The sequence below is a fragment of the Falco rusticolus genome, chromosome 14, assembly GCF_015220075.1.
Source record: "Falco rusticolus isolate bFalRus1 chromosome 14, bFalRus1.pri, whole genome shotgun sequence".
NCBI lineage: Eukaryota > Metazoa > Chordata > Aves > Falconiformes > Falconidae > Falco > Falco rusticolus.
In genome coordinates, this window is record NC_051200.1 from 2,458,029 (window position 1) to 2,479,477 (window position 21,449).

General features: G+C 43.2%; 1 protein-coding gene across 2 annotated transcripts in view; it reads left to right on the forward strand.

The window, feature by feature from the left end:
• Positions 1-21,449, forward strand: part of LOC119157537 (vascular endothelial growth factor receptor kdr-like) — a 142,008-nt gene that overhangs the window by 75,689 nt on the left and 44,870 nt on the right. For both annotated transcript variants that reach the window (XM_037408549.1, XM_037408550.1), the window contains exons 10-12: positions 2,888-3,038; positions 6,000-6,105; positions 15,132-15,240. In XM_037408549.1, the coding sequence (XP_037264446.1) occupies positions 2,888-3,038; positions 6,000-6,105; positions 15,132-15,240 (366 nt within the window). The remainder of the gene's footprint in view (positions 1-2,887; positions 3,039-5,999; positions 6,106-15,131; positions 15,241-21,449) is intronic.

Here is a 21,449-nt window from a genome sequence, read left to right on the forward strand (position 1 = left end):
GGGAGAGAGTTATCTGAGAAATACTCTTCTAGGTGTACCTTAGATAAACACTGGCTTTAGGCTAAAAACTCCTCACCATGCTAATGCGGAGAGCCTTTTCGCAGGATGCCAGCCCACTGAGCCAGCTAGCTATAGCCTGAGCAAATGTCAAAGGCCAGTACCCACCACAGAACCCAGTTAACTTGTTTCCATCACTGATAGAGGCAACATCTGTAAATAGGATGTGACCCAGCAGCAATCAAATTGTGGAAGGGCCTCGTCCCCACACAGTCATTTCCAGAATGACACTTAGCACCTTTACAACCTTTGCAGGGAAAAGAGACGCTTATAAAATTACTTCAATTTCTGAGTGTCATGGCCATAATTAGCTATGACCCCACACTAACTACGTTATAAGGCACTGTGAAAGAAATGATGGGGAGGCATTTTCAGCCAGCCCCTCAAATTTTAAGGAAATAATTGCTTAAGCCTCATAAATAATAATTATTTCAATTGATGAATCATTTTGGCTCATTTTAGGTCTCAAGTAGTATTTAACAGTTCCATGCAGTAAAGTAATTGTGGAATTAAGAATTCATTCATCACTTATGTATATTCTTATTTGAGTTAGATCAAGTTAAAATTATTATTTCTTTTTTAGAAGGATTATTCAAACGACAATCAACATGTTCATCATTTCACCAGAGTATAGAAAAATCTCCTAATATTAAAAGATTGTAATCAAACCTTGTCCCCCCATACTCTTTCACACAAAAAAACCACACAAACATACTGTCTCCCCCCAAAGTGTGTAAAGCTTTGCTCTTACAGCCCAGAAAACATAACACTTGAATAGCCTTTCACATAACACTTGAGTGACCTTTCACACTGAACTTACGAGACTTTTTCTCCAAGTGGAAAATAACACTTTTGAGGTCAGTCCAGACATGCTGCACACAGGATTTGAGACTGAAAAGAAAAATGTCTGAGATAATGAAAAACGTGCTTCTCTCTCTGAGGAGTTTTATAAAATTATTTTTTATGATCAGAAATAATGTACTGATGGGAAATGAGATGCCAGGTACAAGGAAATTCAACATTAGTCCCAATAATTTGTCCTGTGACTTGTTCACAAATCTCAAAGCATTTGATCAGCAGCACATTGCATCACCCAGAGCGATGTGGTGCAGGAAACCCTGTGTCCATGCTACAGGTGAGGACCTGAGTCTGACAGACCCTAACCAGAGTCTGAAGTACTCTCCCGTCTGCTCCCTTCTCCATCTTCTCCTTCACAAAAAGGCAAACGCTCTCCCTGTCTGAAGGGAAATGGAGTGAGGAGTGGACTTTTGGAGCCTGGTAGAACATCATCTGCAGGCAGACAGGGAAAGAAGACTCAACCAAAGGGGACCAAAAAAGCAAAAGGGAACAAAGAGTAAAACCAAACAAGGACTGTTATTTGGGTTTTTCAAGTGAAACATCAATCAGGACCTAATGAAGGTTATTTAAAGCAGCTGATTCTTTACAATAGCATGGGAGCTATAGTTGAACCAACTACAGTCAAACCTCATTTCACATGATGGAGAAGGAAATGCTCATGTACTTTCAGGCAATGATGAGGTCAGAAGATCTTTCAGAGTCTGACATGGCAGCCATGAGAAATGGAAAGCAAGGGCTCACCAAGACACGGCTCAGTCTGGTCAGTCCTTTTGTAAGAGTAGAGGGCTGGAAGGGAAAAAAAGCTATTAAAAAAAAGAGGGAAAGGGCTCAAGATTGATGAGGTGGGCAGTAGCTCATATTTACATATCTGGGGCCTCCTTGACAGCAGAAAAAATAAGTTAACCCGAAAAATAGAAATCTAATCTACATTCACTTCCCAACTTGTCAAAAGCCCTCAGTGTAAAGCAGCCACACTTGGCTGCACAGAGGTGTTCCACAGAGGGACCCCGACCAATAAATCTGTTTGATTTCCTGTTATGAGAAGTAGACAAAGAGATATGGCTAGGGATGGGCAGAGCTGTCTACATAAGGGAAGAGCCTGTGTTTTCACCCCAAACTCAAACCCACCCTCTCTGAGGTTAGGAAAAGTTCAGTTCACTTTGGGGATTTTTTAGCATTATTTCTCATTTTTGCATGTTCCCGTGGGAGCTGGAAGTAGATGGGACAAAGCATTTCTTTCCTGCTGGCAACAAGCAGCCCTGAGAGTGTCACACAAAAGTTTGTTCTTGAGAGATTTCCAGTCCAAGGGTGTGATCTTGCAACCCCTCCAGATGTGAATAATTCAGTGACATTCTTAATGGTTTTGCTGTTGGTGAGAATTTCTTGGCGCCACTCTGCAAGTGTTTTCTCCCTGCCACTTCTTCCTTGCTTGCTTCGCCCCTTCGTGCAGTGCATGTTACACATAAACAGAAAAGGAAAGCAAAGGTTTCAGATCAAATAGACTTCTTTTCCAAAACCTTGGAGAGAACCTGCACAATCGTAACAATCTTGCAGAACAGCAGCTGTTTGATAAGGTTCCTCTCAGGAGGTGACATCAGAAGTCAAATGCGATTTTGGCCACAGTGCATAGACTAACAGCCTGATCCGGCAGTCCCTGACCAATAGACATTTCATGGTATAAATCTGCCAGAAGTACAGCAGGCCCACGGCAACATTTGAAAGCAATTAGGATGAATGTGGTAGCATTTTAGTGTATTTTCTGAAACACCACAACTAATACCCATGTTCCTGCAAATGTATACTTTCAGTACTGCTGGTAATTTCCCCACGAGTTCAGCAGCCTCACTAAATCATCACTTAGTGTTCACAGCAAAAAGTCTCAAACGCTTTGACAGAAACAGGACCAGGGCCAAGACCATGGATGTAAATTTGCTCATTTGCTTTTTGTTGTTGTTGTTTTCTTTTTCTTTAGAGAGACCCAAAATCTATGAAAAGGAAACTGATTTTGGTAAGATTGAGCAGGTGGAATTAAGAAGCCAGCACAAAATCCAGTGCACTGTAACTGGGAATCCTGACCCAAAGATCACGTGGAAGTGGCAGCCCTGCAACCTCACAGACGTGCTGTAAGTGGGCATTCCTACAGGTGAACAGGTTGCAAAATGGTTTGGCAGTTTCAAGTCAGTTTTTCTTTCCAGTATCTCTTATTTATCTTAGTTAAAAATCACAAGCAGTGATTCCCCACTTCAGATCTCAAGGGTCATGAACCCTGCAGACACATAATTGTCTATGATCTTCTCGGAGTTATAAGCACCTTCTATGTTATCAGGAATGTGTGTGTCAAGTAAGTCTGAAGTGACTAAACATCAGACTTGAATTTTCTTTACCTTGACCAGCAATGCCCCTCTGACTTACCAAGATCTTTTCTCATACCTCTTGGATGCAGCCTACATGGCTGACAGAGGAAAAACAGATAGGTGTTTTCTGTGTAGAGGTAACACACTTTTTCCCCCTGTAAGACCTATTGTCAGACAGACCTGCTAAAGGCTTGTCTCCATTTGGTTGGCATATGGAATTTATGCCACTGCATAAGGGCTGCCTTCACTAGTGCATGCTGAGCATGGGCTTCTGCGGCAGCATCTGTGTTGCAGAAGCTGGAAGAGGTACCCAAGCCTTCACACCTTACTGAGTGCCCTCCTTTGCTGAAGTCTGGAGGTAGCCTGAGCTGTGAAGACACAGGAGCAAGTCACTGGGTCAAAACTGCCAGAGAGGAATGAGAGAAGTTAAAATACAAAATGCCTTTTGAGATTTACCTTATACAAGTAGATATTTACTTTGCTCCTGCTGTTATATGAGCTGAGTAATCTATAGAAAGAGGTCACGGCTGAGGTCTGAACGCTTCCCCCAGTAGCCCCAGGGACATACAGGAGCCATGTATAACAATTCTGACTGCACTTCAACTCTTCTCTGCAGTGAGAGGGATGAAGTCAGGTTTTCCATCCATAAAAAATGAAGGCAGGTCTAGGGAGCAAGAGAAAATTGCTGGATGGCTCCTTACTTTCTCACGATTTCAATGCTTTTCCAAACACTGTGAATGGCAAGCCATGAGTCAGGGAAAAACGAGAGAGAACGAAGCTCCTTTCTCAGGTTCTCTGCTGCAGCAGTTGCAGTGATGTTAGGTGAGCTAGTCCCAGGTGGGTCTAAAAAGTCACCTTGTGTCCCTCCACAAGGGACGTAGCCCATTATCTCATTTAGGTAGTTACATTGCTTCTGCGGGAATAAAACATCAGAGATTTGTAGTCTTAGGTAGGGCTGTTGGCATTGCAGGTTGGCAGAAGGCACATAACCTGCCTCTTCTGAGGCGTCCACAAGAGCAGAATGCAAACACCATAAGGAAATAGGTTATGCATTCTGTAGGAAAGCCACAGAGATGACTTGAAAACTTTTCCAGACCTTTCTGTCTAGGGAGAGAGAATTGGTCATGAATGCCAAATCGAGCCAGATTCGAACCAGTGACCTGGTGGCAAAAGACCTCATATAACCCTTGTTCCAGCTCTGACTCTCTGATCTTATCAATTTAAATACAATTGCAGAGTGGCGTCTACCTCTTCTGGCCTCCGGGGCAGCCTTATCTTTTTCCAGCAGAAGCTGGAGGAGGATTCCTGTGGGAAATGACACAGACCCTATTTCCTTCTGTTGTCTCACTTCCTCTCTCTCTCTCTTTCTCTCCCCCCTCCTCACTAGTGCACTTTGAATCCCCGAATGCTGCCATTGTTCCTTATAGCTGTGATGTGATTTGCTTCCTTTGAATTTTTTTCCCTTCATCCTCAAGACAGAATTGTGCCTTGCAGGAAGTCACTCAAGACATCTTCTAATTAGGCTCTTTTGAGAGCTATAAACCCTCCCTTGACCCAGGGTGTTACCCATGCAGCTTGTGCAGATTTGGTAAAGGCATGCCTCGATTACGATCAGTTTTCTGCAGAATCAGCCCTTGGGTCATCACCTATAGCAGTCCATATTAATTTTAGCTCCTATAACCCTAATCTGGTACAGTGGGCTTGGAGGCCATTGGGACCAGCCGTGGGGAGCGCGGTGCCTCTGCTGAGGCACAACAGGCAATAAGGACACTTCCCTGTTGTGCACTGTGATGACTTGTGCAAGGTGCAATTGCAGCCAGCTGGGGAACTGAACTGACTTCACTAACTTGCCTTAATGGAGTCCCAGTTTCTAACACCTAGCCATACTGGGCTGGGGCTGAACTGGCAGCGTTAAAATGAAAGGCTTCCTTGAGTTGCACAGCTGGCAGCGCCCTCAGCCAGGATGCCTGCAGCTCCAGCCTCGCTGAAGCCTTTGTGCTCCTAAGCATGAGAAGGCCAGTGTCTCTGCTCATTTATTCCAAGCGTTGCAGTTAAAGAAGATAGAAAAGCCATTTGCCTTGGATGTGCAGATAGACGTTTCTGCTACATACACTGCTCTTTGCCCATAATTCAAAAGTAAAGATTGATAACTGACTAAGATATGGCTGTCTTCTGGGGAATAGGTAATATTAAAGAGCCTTCCACTACCATTATCCCAGTATTTATCCATTCTAATCCCTCAGCCTGCACTTCATATTGGAAAGCTGAGCAGATAGGCAGACACGCTCAGCAACATCCACCTCCCCAGTTTGGAATGACTCGTATTTTGAATTTTGAAATGTACTGCAAGTGCTAAAAGAGCACTGGAAAAGCCAAAACTACATTGAGTTGGAGTATAACTCATATTAGCCAGATTAAACTCACATGATTTAGTTGGCTGTCCAGTATTTTCTATTTTCAGTCTTCAGAAAGTTGGGGGGTTTCCTTGCTGGTCATATACTGATCTTTGTCTACCTCTGTCAAGGTGCTTCACAAATAATTTTGAAATGTTGCAATGAAGAAATACAGTAGTTTCATCAAGAGGTAACAATCTCCAGGAGCAATAGCTTTTAGGAGCTTTTAAGACCTAAGGCTACTATCTAAGAATGACATTCTCTCTCTTCAATAATGCCTCTCTGGGTTATCTGCAGTGAGTTGGGTTTTTGAACACCTTTGCTTTTCTACCTCCAGGTGCAACCCCAGTGGGCCAAAAATGGTGGTTCAGGAGAACACGGTCATAGGCAACAAGATCAGAAGCATTGAAAACATAACCAGGAAGCAGGGCAATAAAACAAAGGTATGTGTCTGATGAAAATCTGAGCAATGATGTCATGGAATAGCAGTGGGCTTTATGGAGGGGATGTTGTGCTCACACGGAGCTCTCTCCAGGCAGTTCCCAAGCTGCTCTGGGTTGTTAGCATGCTTTAAATTCCACAGCCCTGGGATCATTTTCAGATCGCTGCTGTTTATAAAAGCCGGGATCCTGGCAATGATGTCACATAGCCTGTTTAAAACTCTCCAAAGACTCGTGGGTCAAAAACCTCTCTGTCTCACTCAGCCTTGAGAAAGTGTAATTCTGGTTCAGTGCAAGAGGGGTCCTGTGAAGCGCTCACAACTGATAAGGACTCTGAGTTCATTAAAATGCTTAATACTTAGAGAGCACTTCGTACTGGCCAACCTTGCCAGGTTAAACAACTCTGTAATTTAAGAGGCCTACGGTGGCCAGAGATAGCTGGCCTGATTTTCCATGTGTACGTGCCTGCAGTACCTGCCTGTTTCAGCTGGAGTTGTCAACATTTCTTTACCCATTTGGGTTGCCAACCTTGTTAGCACGACAATGAAGATGTGAAGACCTCCTTCCTTCTACACTTCCCTGCCTGCTTCCACTTCCAAACAGCACTGGGAGCTGCTTCCTGAGTGAACTGCAAAGATCCCAGCCATGAATTATCTGTTAAATGCCTCCCAGGTACCTGTGGTGGTACTGACTGATACTGTTTACACGCATCCATGCTAATCCTTGAGAAACTGCTGCAGCTGTTCTGCGGTAGATTCCCAGACTTCTGGCTCTGCCTTGGAGAAGATGCTGTGGTCTGGCTCAGGCAGTTGTTTTGCCCCTCTTGGACTTGTAGAGGTTTGTGGCTTTAGGAGTGGTTTTACTGCTACAAGTTTTGAGGTGGATGCTCCAGATAGTTTAGTGCCTAATCCTGCAAGGTGCTGAATGCTGCAGTTTGTATCATGGCACACCTTTAAGCATACGATGATTCTTGGGCTACTCCCATGCTTAAAGTTAAGCACGAAGCTAAAGTGCCCTTCTGGATAGGGTCCAGACTAAATCAGCATCTGGCAGGATTGCTGCCTTAGCCATCTGCTCTTTCTCATGGAGACTTTCCAGCTCTAAACATAATCTAAAGCAGAGCTCCGAAAACATGGAGGTTGGGCTGGGAAGGAGAAAATCAGTGTTCACATCTCATTCCTGAGTTTTCCCCTTGCTGGAAGATATTTATAAATTGGGTTTATTTAGATGGCATAGTGCCCCTTAAGCTCTGCTTTTAATGTATTCTCTAATAATTTTAGAGCTTGGGTAAAAGCAACTACCTACAAGGTGCTAATTACTTGTAAAAAACTGGGGTTGGTGACATGTACTTACAAGTTTCTTCCTTTTCTAAGGATTTTCAGTTGCTGCATGGACTGACAAGATTTTTGCAGCTCTCATGGCTACTGTTTCTCTCCATTGTAGACAGTCTGTCTAAATATACAATCTGGCGTCCAAGACCTTAGTTTACACCTGATAATCGGTCTTAAAGTTATGTTAGTCCCCCATACAAAAGTGAAGGGTTTCACAATTGCTGTGACAAAAAATACCTGTTAATTGCTGAATTGTCCCACATATAGGATAATGATGCACCTCAACAACATAACATTGTAACCCTTTTTCTTTGTTTTATGCATATGTACACCACTCCCATTTCTTCTTTTAAGAGTTTTGCTGAGGCAAATATGTAACTGGGTGAAATTTTAGCCTGCTAGTGGGCTTAGGAAGGGATCTGGCTGCAGCCTCTGAATGTGGTGGTTCAGGAGCGCCACAGAGCTCCGGGATGCAGCGGGGCAGTCCAAACTCATCCTCAGTCTATGTTGATGCAGGATTAGGGACTGGACTTCCCAGCTTTCCCCTATCACTTAATTCCCCTAGAAAGAAAAGGTGCAGTGATCTCCAGGTACAGCAGTCAGAGGAGAAATAGTGCTCCACTCCCACAGAGAACTCCCCAGCACCTACCCACAGGTCAGTCCGGACACCACCATGTGCCTGAGTTTCCTGCCTGTAAGACGTGGTGGGCACTAGAGGGCTAGGAGAAGGGGGGTGCAACTGCTTAGTGGAAATGAGGACCATGAGGGAACCTCAGTACAAGGCCCCCGCGCAGCCCTCAGGACTCCTCTTGCTCCCTAAGAGCTTTGCTGCTGCTCACACATTAGTACCAGAAACGACTCTGAGGCTGCCCCGTCACTGTGCCCTGCACAGCCACCTCTGCTCTGTCCTGCACAGACATCTCTGCTCTGCCTATAGACTCCAGGCACCCTGAAGTGTTCATTTTTTAGACATATTCAAAAGCTCAGCCTACAACCCTTTAAGTTAAGCTTTTACATATTTTGGTATTAAAGTTTCATAAAAATACTTTTTTACAAGCCACATAATTTTACAGTTTATAGTATATTCATTATTTTAATCTCCTGCTGATCCACTGGTTGAAAATGCATGCTGAGGCGTTTCCTAATGATTTTTATGTCCTGATTAAGATTTATTCAAATTAATAAAAGTAGATTTTATGAATCTCAGGTTTCAGCACTTTGTCTCCCTGCTTACATTAGCAGACAATTCCTCTCCTTCCCCCCTCCTAAAGTCCAAGGCTATCTGTGTTATGTGGCGTCTTTAGATAATAGAATATAATTCAAAAGAAGACACTGATGAAAACTCAGAGTCTTCAAGCTTTTCCTTGTGTTTTATCAGTCATTATTCCCACCAGAAATGGAATAGACAGGAAACAGCCCAATCCATTCCCACCATGTCCTAGCAAGTAATTCATCTGCATTGACTAGCCAGATGAAATAATAAAGATGTTGGAGTCTGACCGAGTGTGGCTTTTATTGACTGTGTTATGAAGCCGGGATTAGCGGAGATTGGTTATTTTTCCTGTGTGAATTGAGCCTGTCCAATGATAGCTGGAGTCTCCAAGCAGAAGGTAGAATTTACCTTGTCTCTAAGATTTCTCAGCATCCCTAGAGTTCACCCTTGAAGAACTGTGACAATACATGCTGGTTCAGCAACAGATGAAAAACTGCATTCACTTTCTAGAGCTGCTAAGAATATGGGAACAAACCCCAGAAATTACCAGATGCAGTATCTTGCTCAAAAGGTAGCTTGCAGGGCAGCAAGCAAGGATTTTTTCAGCAGACTGCTAAGATCTTTAGACATCTATTTGACATAAGTAGCATGTAAAATTGAGGTGTCTTGCCATCTTCATCATAATGATTATTCCAATATTATTCCACAGACAGAGGTGAATTTCATCCCCTCCTCTCTTCTAAAGGCTGAGTCTCATTCCTATAGAAAAGCATGTGGTTATTGTTAATGTTATGATGTACTTCACTGAAGTTTTGGTCAAACAGTGGTTGAGGCAATTGCATCGTGCTAGTTTAATTTTCCTGGCGGTTTTGAGTCAATATTGAACTTTTCACTTCATGATTTAGACTACTGTGTAGCTATCTCTGAAGACTGCTTTTTAACACCAGGTGAAACACCCTCGATTGCACAAATTGCCTGAATTTCCTCTTCAAGTTGCAAGGAGCTAGGTTGCTATTTTATTTACTTTCCAGTTAGTGAACTGAACATACTGGTCTGAGCTTGGGAGAACAGGGCACAGCAGAAAGGAACAGCAAGATCCATACATAACTGAGTCCTCGTTGGGGTTTCTTTTCATCTCCTTTCTCCCTTTCATGTATATACGAGAGAGTGGCCTGGCCACGTGGCAGTTTCTGCAGTGGAACTCATATATCTCTTTTGCTGGTGAAATTCATAACCATTCAAGAAAACTGACCCAAAAATGCCAGGTTTAAACCTCTTGAAGGAACAAAAAGACTACATTAGAGCAGTGGGATGCATTTGGTGAAAAGTATGTGAGCAGCTCAGTCGGGCTATTTAAATCCATCATCCTGTGTGTGTGCCCGTCTCAATGAGCTCCCACAAGCCTTGTCACATTAGTCGCTGGCAGGGGAAGGTGAACTGGGAACCCAGGCACACAACTGGGTTTTGGAACAAAGCGTCAATTCCCTTTGGAGACTAGCCCAGATGTTTCAGGCACTAGTCAAGCACAGGAGCACATGGACTACTCCGTTGTCCTTGGCAAGTCTTCTTGAGAGAGCCTGGCTAGCAGCAGGGACATAAGAAATGGCCCTCTGTCTTCCCTGCTCTCTTGAATTCATTAGCTGCAATCAGTGGGTGCGAGCAAGAAGCATGGGGATGGTAATTGCTCGTGACTAGCCAGCACCTACCCACCAGACCTAGTGTCGGAGAGCAATCAGTCCCTCCGTACTAGAAATGTGTCCCAGTTCCTCCAGAGGCACCTCAAACCTCTGGTCTTCCCCCATTTCCTGCCCCATCCGGCACCTCTCCGGATCACGCAGCACTACATCACCTCCGCCATACTCTGTGAGGAAGGCAAGGACTGTTCGCATTTTCCAGGGAGAGAAACACCCACTGCCAGAGATGAGAGCAAACCCTAGAAGCTCTCAGTGAATTCACAGACTTCTGTTATCACTTGTCCTCAGTCCATCCTTTAGCATGTTTTGAATGAATGAAATAAGATCATGGATCAGAATTGTCAGGCTATAAAAATAAGTGTTATTCTGTGCCATTCAAGTAGATGGATTGGGAGGTAGTTGAGTATTTTCTTTGCAGGGTCTCTGGTGAAGTTCCTATAATTTCATCTTCCTCTAGCCACCTCCATCCCAGCTCTGCCAGAGTTAGACAGCTGAGAAGTTTTCCACCCACGTTTCTAGTCCTCATCCTCGCCCACATACAGCTAACGAAGTGAAAGAGAGAAGAATCGTTAACTAAAGCTGTTGGAGGGAGGGCTTAGACAAAGGAAAGAGAAAGCAAGGAGTAACAAGATATATTAATTCATGCTGGCTCCAGCTTAAAAAAAGGTCTTGCTGCTCTGTCCTTACTACAAGATGTCTTAAAACACTCATGGTATATGGCTGTGGAATGTTATTTGGCTGCTTCTAAAATAGCTTGGTTTTATCAGTTCGGGAACATTACAGTGCAAGACATATGGACTTTATTGAACTATTCCATTATGAGTTTTCCCAGCAGCAATGTCTATTTACTTGTCATAGCTGTTCTTCAGAGATCAGTCATTTTATTTCTTTTCTTACTGAGTTTTAAACTTCATTTATTCTTTTATAGTAATTATTTATTAGCTAATAATCCCTTCTTTGGGCTCAGGGTATTGGGTGGCCTTTAGGTTAAGTAGTAGGAAATGGAGCCCTTTACTTCCAAATTCAACACAGGCAATCGAATCTGGTCGGGAGGGTGGCTGGAGTTTGGTATGCAGTGAACTCACAGCATCTCAGTCCAGCTCCCACTAGGAAGATGTCTAGACATCACATGCCAATAATTTGTTATTAATTACCATTGGTTCCAGCGTAGTCTGCACAGAAGCTAAGGACTGAACAGCCACATAGTCTGTGCTACCACTTGTGGCCGGAGTATTTTGGCAAGGGTCAACGTGTCATTTAGTCTGAACCGCTTTTGACTAGAGGAGTGGAAGGTAAACTGAAAGTGCTAACTCCCAGGCTGTGAATAGTTCAGGAATAGCAATTTCACTGACGACATACCATGTCCCAAGGCAATTGTAGGTTTCACATCAGCATCATTATTTAGGCTTAGCAGAAAGTGCTGTGCTCTGTCAGACAGGAGGCCACCAGCGGTCCCGTGCAGTTAAGGTCCTTCTGTGATTTCATGAGTCTAGAAGCGGCAAATGCCGATGTGTCTCAAAGGTTTCTATCCTGGCTCTGACTCCAGGAATGGAAAATACTTTGCCAGGTGCATGGACTAAGCACACAAAGTAGATTATTCCCTCAGAATTTTTTCCACTCTATACTAAAGGTCCCCAGGTGCTGGGATTGTGCCACTCCACTGAGAGAGAAGTCTGCTAACAGTTCTCACTGTCAAACATGGGAAAAAATTCCTACTCCTCGAGACTGCTCGAGTTCAAACCATTTTCTCATTCAACTCCTTTTTGCAGACTTTCCTTGAAATGGTTGCACCGAAAGTATAGGGTTGGCATTTGGAAGAACAATATCCCTCCCCCTACCTGCCACTATGACCAAGTACAGACAAATTTCAAATTTTCAAGTTTGTTCAACTTGGGCCGCCTATAGTAACAGGTGGCGAACAACTGCCAAAATACCAGCACTGTGAATATTATGTTACTTTTCAATGAGATGTCCTTGATTGATCTCAGTGGGATATCTTTGATCTACAGATAGGTCAAAAAGCACATACCACTGCTGGCTTCCTGGTTTCTTTCAGGGTCCTTTTGGTAAAAGACAAAACTGTGTGGTCTCATAGAGGGAAGGAAGATTTAGGTGCCTTTTGGTACAGCACATTAGTGTTCCAAAGCATCACTCTGTTGAGGACTAAACCAGGATTTGGCTAGTCTGCCAGCTGAGAACTTTATTTAAGATGCTGGAAAGATAATTGGACACCCCATCCCAGGGATTTATCTGGGAGCACACTGCTGGAGTGAAAAGCTGAGGCATAATGATTTCAAGAGATTAATCTTATTATAAGAAAATCACTCAAAATCCTTCATTTCTGGCTCTGAAATAATACATATTTCTCTGCTGGATGCTGCTGGTTTAAAAGTCACATTTTGGAGGACTCTGGGAGGTGCTAGTTCTAAGACAAAACAGTAAAGTGCATTATCTCTTGTGCTCAGGTGGCTAGCAAACTGGTATCCAAGTGCCTAACAGTGATTTTAAGCATACAAACAAGAAAATTACTTTCTCTCCTCAGTAAATTTTTCCCAAGAATTTGTCCCCATATTGTTTCCCACCATCATTTTAACATCTTTTTCACCTTCACATCTAGACACAATTGAGATTAGCTAAGATGAGGTCTTGGTATAGCTGTTTGCTCTTTTTTTTCCCACTACCATGTCAGACTTTTCTTGAGTTACGTAGGTAGAGACATTAGCATCTGTGTGTGTTCACGAGTGTATGTGTGCATTTACCTCTAGGACACCAAATCCAGCTTGACGCATTGCATCGGTTTTTAGAAGAATCACAGTGTCACCCCTAACACTTTGGACATGTTCCAAGATGGATAATTACACTCCCCTTTACAATTATAACCAGCTTTTACAGTATTATCCGCAACTTCCCATCTAGAGTTGTCACTTAGCAAGACTAATAGCTGTTAAATAGCCGTCCAAATTTATCCCCTTCTGTTCTCAGCACATACATTTATACTGGCTTTCTCTATTGCCAAATATAAAATTCTAAGACCCAGTAATCACGAGAAGAAAGATCTTGGTCCTGATTCAGCAGTAATTCACAAGGCAGTGTCTACTGCTTAAAGTCAGGGGTAGCGCTCTGAACATGTGTTTGTTAATAACCTGTGGCATTAGGCCCACTGCTACAGGAATAGAAAAAGGAGGAGGAGCAGATTGCTGCGCTGGGTGGGTATCCAAGTTAGAGCTAGTTTCGCATCAGAAATAAACCAGAACTCCACAGCTCTTTCTCTGGTGGACACCAGAGGGAGCTGGGTTTACTGGTCTCCTGTTTTCACCCCTAAATTTGGTTTGTCCCTATTCTTGGTTAATTTCTGTGTTTGGTGCCCATGAAAAGTAGATACTTTTCCAGTTACTCGTTATTCTGCTGAAAATGTTCCCCATTAGAGTGTAAAATGCACACCGGATCAAAACCTTTGAAACTCATTTCCCTACAGGATTTAAAGTGCCAAAGCTCAGAGAATCTTAAATAACTCTCTGAAAATACATCCCGCACAGCTATAGACACATTCATGGTACAGCTTTATGAGGAGTAAAGGAAAGTCTTGTGTCAGTTTAGTTTAGGATATTAAAAAGAAAGTCCAGAGATGCTTTTGTGCACTTCAAAGCACTCTCTGGAGATAAGCACAAAGGGCCAGAGGGTGTTATAAGTTTTGATTCTCAAAGTCCTTAGAGAGGATAGCAAAGAAAGTGATATTTGTTCCAAATGTGAGGGCTCAGGGTTCCTCAGGTGAATGGCTGCAGGGGAAGCAAAGTAATCTTGCACGAACATCTCTGTCTTGGTGGGTTAGACTCTGCTTTCTTGCTAGGAGACCAAAGGAAGTACTTGAACTAATTAAAGCCATGACCTATGGATAGCCCTCCAGGAACCTGTGATGTTGCATCATGACAGGGACAGGGGAGTGCCATATAGCTGGCTCCTCACTAAGAAGGCCCTATGGAGGAGCAGGGGATTAGGGTGTTCAAGGAACAAGTTCTTAAGGATGCATTTGAGTTCAGCCCCACGAGTAACTGAACCACTTCCTTTTTCTGTGTGATGCAGCTCAGGACAAGCGTTCCTTGCTTCTCCTTCATGATCCGCCCTTTCTTTCTGCATTTGCCAAGTGCCTTAGCACAGGCAGCTTCTCCAGAGCTTCCTTACCTATGCACGAGTTCTGGTAAGGCTCTGAGGAAGGGTTATGGAATCAAGAGGCTTCTAAGCACAATTTGTAAGTGAGCTGTGGCCCAAAGGGGCCACATCCCTCCCTCTCTTCTCTGGGGTTGTAGCAAAGCAAAGCAAAGTCCTGCGCTATTCTTTATACCACATCCCTATGAATGACCTGCTTCCCCTGCAAACGTGGGCGTCCTGTTACCCACAGAAACCATAACTGAAAAGAAGAAAAGAAAATAGATGGATGTAGGACTGCATTTCCAGTGTCTTAGATGAATCTTCCAGGTCCTTCACTTTAGCTTTTTGCTGATGTTGTCACACAAAGACCCTGACAGTGTGTCAAAGAGAGGCCCTGTTTTTCACTGGCGAGACAGAGAGAAAAGAAGGGAAGGTTTAGGAATGAGGAGGGAAGAGAATTAACTGGGCTGAGGTGATATAAGATGAGAGACCAAACAGCTAATAAAGCACTTTTCTGTCTGTGAGCTTCACTCTGCTCGAAACTCCATTGTTAACTGTTTTTCTACCATAATACTTACCCACTATTCTGTCTGCTAAGCCTACACTATGCTCAAAGCCTTTAATTTTTCTCTCTTTGCTTGGCAGATTGTGAGCACGTTAACTACGGAAAACAGCAGTGCCTCAGGAATCTATTATTGTGTGGCTTCAAACAAGGTTGGCGAAGAAGAGAGGAGCATTAAGTTCTACGTCTCAGGTAAACAACACAAGAGACGCTACGCAAAAACTAGATGCTGATGATTTGACTTACCTGAAGAGTTTTATACGGCTGGTGAGTGCTCATTAAAACTTCTAGGAACCCCTGCATGTTGTGTTTTCAGAGCACTCCTAATCACGGTCCCAGGCTCTTCACCACATGCGAGTTTGGGTCCTGTGTCAGTGTGCAGCTGGGTTTGACATGTCCAGCATCAGACCTGCTGCCCCTTCTGCCCTTTTCAAGCTGCAGTTGCAGACCCTGAGTCTAGCTGCCTGTGTCTTAAAGCAACACTCATGACATTTGAGCGCTGTCCTCATGAAACCTCTAGCAAAAACTAAGTTCTTTGTAGTCTTCCAAAGGCCTGAAGCTTCTCCCTGACTCAGGAGAATGGTTAGTCTCCAATTAAATCAGCAAATACAGCAAAGGTGAGCAAGGCCAATATTCAGACCTAATCCGGGGCTGATATCACTGGGAGTTGTGACATTGGATCCCTGCCTGAGCAATTAGCCTTTCCAGTGCCCTTTAAGGAGGGAAGAGGTGGACACACTATTTCTTCAAAGAACACAAATCCAAACAAATATCTGCTTAACCTTTCAACACAGAAATTCTTTAGTAGTGAGATCAAGACCTACATAATGCTTTTAGGAGAGATGGGAGGTTAAAAAAAGAGAAGAGTCCAGGGACAGCCTTGTTCAAGTGCTTAACCAGAACAAACTGAATCGTTTCTGCGCTCACTTTCTGGGTAAGTGGCTGGTAGAATTTGCATCAAAATAACAATTTTTAGAACAAAGAGTACAGAAGTGTCCTTGAAGGTAAATGTCTGACTCTCACTACTTGGTTTCTTCCCCATGAAACAAGTTCCGAGGGCGAAGCTAGCTGGTGGCAGTGCTCTGGACTCCTCTGCCTCTCGTCTCCTGTGTTTAACTCCATTACTCTAGAGCAATTCAGCATGTTTCAAATCGGGCTAACCAAAATAGGGCTCACTAAACATTGTTACCGATCATATTACACAGAAGTGCTGATACAAAAAATGTGATCCAACAATGATGAAGCTGGTGCCATATGGGGGAAAGATTTCACCTCTATTTACAGCTTCTTTGTACTACCCCAATGCCTTAGGAGACAGAAGAGGGTTTAAGCCTCTATTTTCCAAAGCTTTAACTCTTATTTACTTAGGAAAAAGCCCTGCGAGGTACACTTCTGGGAGATACAGCTCAGACATAACAGGTCCTTGAGATGTCCAAGGCAGGCTGAAGACCAGCTATTAATTTCACACTTCTCCACTTCCAAGTGTGAAGTCTTTACATGGGTTTGTTTCTGCTCTGAATTCTGCCAGCTGTTATGTTTGGATGGGTTACTTGAAGCCGTATGTTCCCAAGCTGTTCACAGTCCTTTGTAATACTTGGTGGCTAAAAGCAGTGCTGCAGCCACCAAATAAGCAACCAGCATAAGGTCAGATTGAAAGGGTTGCATGCACCTTTTACAACTATGTTTTATAACTATGTTTTATTTTAATAATTAAATTATGTAGGTGTTTCCCCCCGCCCCCCCAGTGAGCTAATATTTCAGATTTTTTATATTAAGATCAATCTAGCAATGTTTTGAGACACAAATGTTTTAATCATGCAATTTCAATTATGAAGGAAATGAATCACCAGGCAAAATTACTGACATTGGTTATGGTGGAAGCGTTTCCACCAAAACAGACTGGGTGGTGAGAAGGGCTTGGCAAGACAGATCTATTCTTGCCTATGAGTCTGTGCCATTCTGGGGAAGAGGCAGATGCTGAATGAGCATGACTGACTTTTGTAAGCACTGTGTTTAAAAATAGTGGTGTTTATGCATTAGAAAGCAATAAAATCTTTGTAAATGTGGCCATCCTGACCCTAAAGTAGGTCATGTTGCAGTAGTAAAATAGCAGCAGAGTGACCTGCTGCTCAGTTTCTTTCCATGGTGGTCCTCTGCTGACTAACGCATATTCCTCTAACAAGTGGCTAGCCTGCTGTGAGAGCTGCTGCTGAAGGTCTGCCTCACAGATGAAAAAAAAAAAAACCTGTCTTCTACTGGGTGCACTGGGAGGAGGCTAAGTGACTGCCGGGTCACTCTCACCAGGAGTTGCCCCAGTCTCAGTGTTGGGGGGGTCATTCAGGGACAGTTTGTGAGCTACCAAATGGGGTAAGTCCAAAATCATAAGCCTCTAAGCAGGACACTTTACAATCGCTAGGCTGATTAATTTTATGCAGATCGAACCTAAAAGCTGAGATAAAGGGTGAGTTAGAGTCCGAGAGCACACAAGCAATGTGCGGGCCTTTAGGACAACGTCTAGTAGATGTTCATAGCACTTCTCAGCGCCCTGTTCTCTGCACCACAGCTGCCAGTTGTGGGACTCCACAATTAATTCAGCAATTTGTTGATTTTAAAAACCTAATCTCTCATTGTCTCCTACCATCAAACAAGCTGGTGGATCCTGAGCTGCTTTCAAACATATTGGCTGAACTGAGCCTTAATTAACTTCTCCCTGGTAAGAAATTCAAAGATGATGTGGAGGTTAAACTCTCTTCTTCCCTTAAAAACCTGTTCTACTAGGTCAGGGTTGGAAAATTTTGTTAGAACATGGCAGAGTGTTACAGGGAAACTTCAGGTGTTGTCCAGGCTGCACCTGCTTTCTGGGGATGTGTCTTACTTCAGTCTGGTGTTTTCATCACCACCACATTCATTTCAGAAAAATGTATTTATCCCAATGGAATAATGTCAACAGCCATTTTGTTCTTCCACTGCAGAGCCCCCACAAAAACTCCCACGGACACTAGAAATAGCACTGGTATCTATTTTTAAATCATTTCTTTGCCAGCAGAATTCATTTTGGTGAAGGGTCAACAGGGTTTGCAGATCACACTGAAACCAAACCATATAAGGGGTACAACATGATGAGAAATCTTACCATTCAGTGACAGCCCTGAAGCCTCCCCGAGCTCCTTCTGCAGATGTACTGACTGTCGGTGTCCCACTGAAGCTCTCCTAAAGCTGTCCACGGCAGCAGAAACTCCCCTAGCAATGCAGTAGCAGTGTTATCCATCATGCCCTGGCCTAACTCTTGTAACAGTATTTTTGTTTGAGTAAAGCTTTTTTTACTGTTTCTTGCGGGGAAAAAATCTGTCTCCTGCCTATCTTGCCTACTGCAGTTTTGACACCAGTGTTCCCATTTAAGTCAGATGACTATTTTGTTATGGGCAGAAGCAATGTGGGCGAGCCATCAGATGCTCAGAATTGCCTCATGTCATTGCCCAGCACCAGTTACACACCGAAGTACACTCAAGGCAGACTGCAACCTTCCTAGTGCTGTGAAAAGCTGACCTGATGTCTCCTGGAGGTATTCTCTGCCATGAGCAAGTATTTACCTTCTAATCTCTGGTCTGCACCTTGGAAAGGGCAACTATATATTACCGTGGGTCCACAGTAAATCAAATTCTAGCCTTTGTATGATCATACCACATACAACAAAATGGGTTCCCACCCATATGAAACCACTGAATGTTCTTGGAATATAAATGAATTATGATAACAAATAATAACAAAAGCCCTTTTTCAAGGGCTTATCCAATTGCAAAAACAACTCATAAAAATGGAGTTAAAGATTTCTACCAGAAAGAAAATATTATATTTCAGACATGAGATAAAAATCTGCTATCAGATACTAGAACAATGTATGAACTGGGCTGTTCTGCAACTGCTCGCCACTCTCAATTTGCTTATTTCTGACATGTTTACAGGATTTATGAAAAGCTCTGTGCTGTTTCAGATAGTAGGGCTCACCCTTTCTTTTTCTCACTCTCCCTACATGCATATGCCTGATGGCAACCCCCCCGACCCTGACAGGCACAGGGATGGAATCTGGGAAAGAGCAGGAGTTTTGAATTACACAGATTATTGTGCAAAGTACAGGAAATTAAAAACAATTAATTCCTTGTAAATACAAATGGAGCCAGACTTTCTTTTGATTTATGCTGACTTTTTACCTTCCCCCAATGGCTTATTTCCCTATTTTGCCATGGAATCCCGCACAGTCAAGAGTGAAATTCACGGCTACCACACTGTAATACAATATGAAAGACAAATGTTTGGTGACTGCTGATAAAAGAGAAAAGGCCCCATGGTGCATTCTTTTAGCCAACTTATTAGGAGTCTTATAAGACACTGTATCTGTTCAGAGAGAGGAAGTTAATCACTGCTCAGGTTCAGGATTGTGTAAGCAAAGTAGTCTAAGATATGAACTGACTTATAATGTGCTCCCAAAGCTGCAGTTGCTCCCCAGATAATCCAGGTAGGAAGAGAAAAGAGAGAGGAGAGCAAGAGAGACTTTTTTTTTTCCTCTCTTTTTCCTTCCACTGTAATGAAATCAATGAATATTCTATTGGAGCTGAAAGAGCTTCTTGAAAGACTAACAAGATGGAAGAGAATAGCACAGGTTCCAGCTAAAAATATTCAAAATGCTAAATAAAAAATGTCAGTAGAAGAAATTGTAAGAAAAACAAGCCAGCCCTCTGCTCCCAGAATGTTAAACTGGTAGGAAAAACCCTGCACCAGTGAAGTCCAGCAGCAAGGCAAAACTATCAAACATCCTTTGCAATTGAGGGCTTGGAAATTAACACATCAAATCCATGGGGAATTTGCACCACAGTGTCAGAGTTCTCTGGCCACGCCAGCCCATGCTGCCACTGCCACACACAGGCCAATGCCTTCTCCCAGGGTGGGTTTCCTCCCAGGGCCATGCAGGAAAACTCACCCTGCAAAACAAACAGGGCTGCAAGTTGTAGGAAGAAATTCTCCTGAAGAAAAGGCTTCCTGAGAGGCAGAAGCAAGGGCAAACGGGGCTGCCAGCCTAACCACTTAAGGCCAAGGCTTGGCCCGCCCTGCAAATCCACAGTGGTTCACTCTTTTTACCCCAGGTAATGGGATCAAATTCCTACCTCATCACTTTACCTGAAACGCCTTTGTACTTTCACTGAGAGCCAGCACTAAGGATCACAGGATAATTCAGGGTGGTGGGGACCTCAGGAGGTCTCCCAGACTATTGAGCTTAATAAAGAACTGAGTCTAACGACTCTGATGAAAACCCATCTACCCTAGTACTATGACTATTGCTGGAACAAATAGCAAATGCTTAGAAGAGAAACTGAAAGACAAGATAAGAGGGCACATTTTCCCTGTCTTGGTTTGACAGATTCAGGAGAGATGCTGCTCATGCCACATCCCAGTGTCTCACTAGACCTTAATTCTTCCTGTTTAGAGAAGCTGTGCTGGCCTCAGACTTTTGCCCCTTTTTGCTAAGCATCATCTTGACATGTTCAAACCATAGGACATCAGATGTGAAGAATGAATGCATTAAACAAGTCCGTTTCAGCATACAGCTAGCACTAAGCAAGAAAGATAGCAACTGAGTCTAGCAAAACACTGCATAAAGTAAACTGAAATTTCATGAAAAGGAAAGAAAAGAAAAATAATAATTTACACAGCTGTGGCCTGAGGGGTCTCTTCTCTTTTTGGATCTTTTCTAAAACATTTCTGGTGCCAGCCTTTAAAAACGGTGGAGCAAAGCTTATTGGTTCTATTCCAGATGACTTGTGAAGAACAGAGACTTTTAATCATATCTGAAAGCTCCTTCAGGGCTTTGTATTTTATATAATATATGGTTTATTATAAGGCAGATTGGTTATTTCAACAGCCTCACTATTTATGCTCAACTATAGCTTCAGCAGAACTTTTTTGCAAGAGTTTGCAGTATGAGCCCCAGCCAAATTCCAGCTCCCATATGGAATTTGTCAGATTGCAAATGCAATGAATACTTGTTCCCCTTTAACTTCTGTCCTTCTCAAAGTACCATCCATTTCATCCTAGCTTGAGAAAGCATCTTCCTAACAGCTTGGAATTGAAACAATGATCTGTCAGATTTATTGCAAACACTGGTCATGTTCAGAAGGTAATCCAGAGCAAGTCCTCCCAAAGTGTCCCAAACCCGTACTCCTTCTGGTAAAATTTGTAAGAGGTTCCTCATAACTCTCAGCTGCTTGAAAAACCTGACCTAACAGACAGAAGAATAACTCCAGGTCACTGCAGTTATTGATGCACCTACATTCAGGTCTGCTGGGTGGACAGATCACTGAAAATAACAGAATAAAAAGGGGAAAGAATGTCTTTCAGACACAATTTAA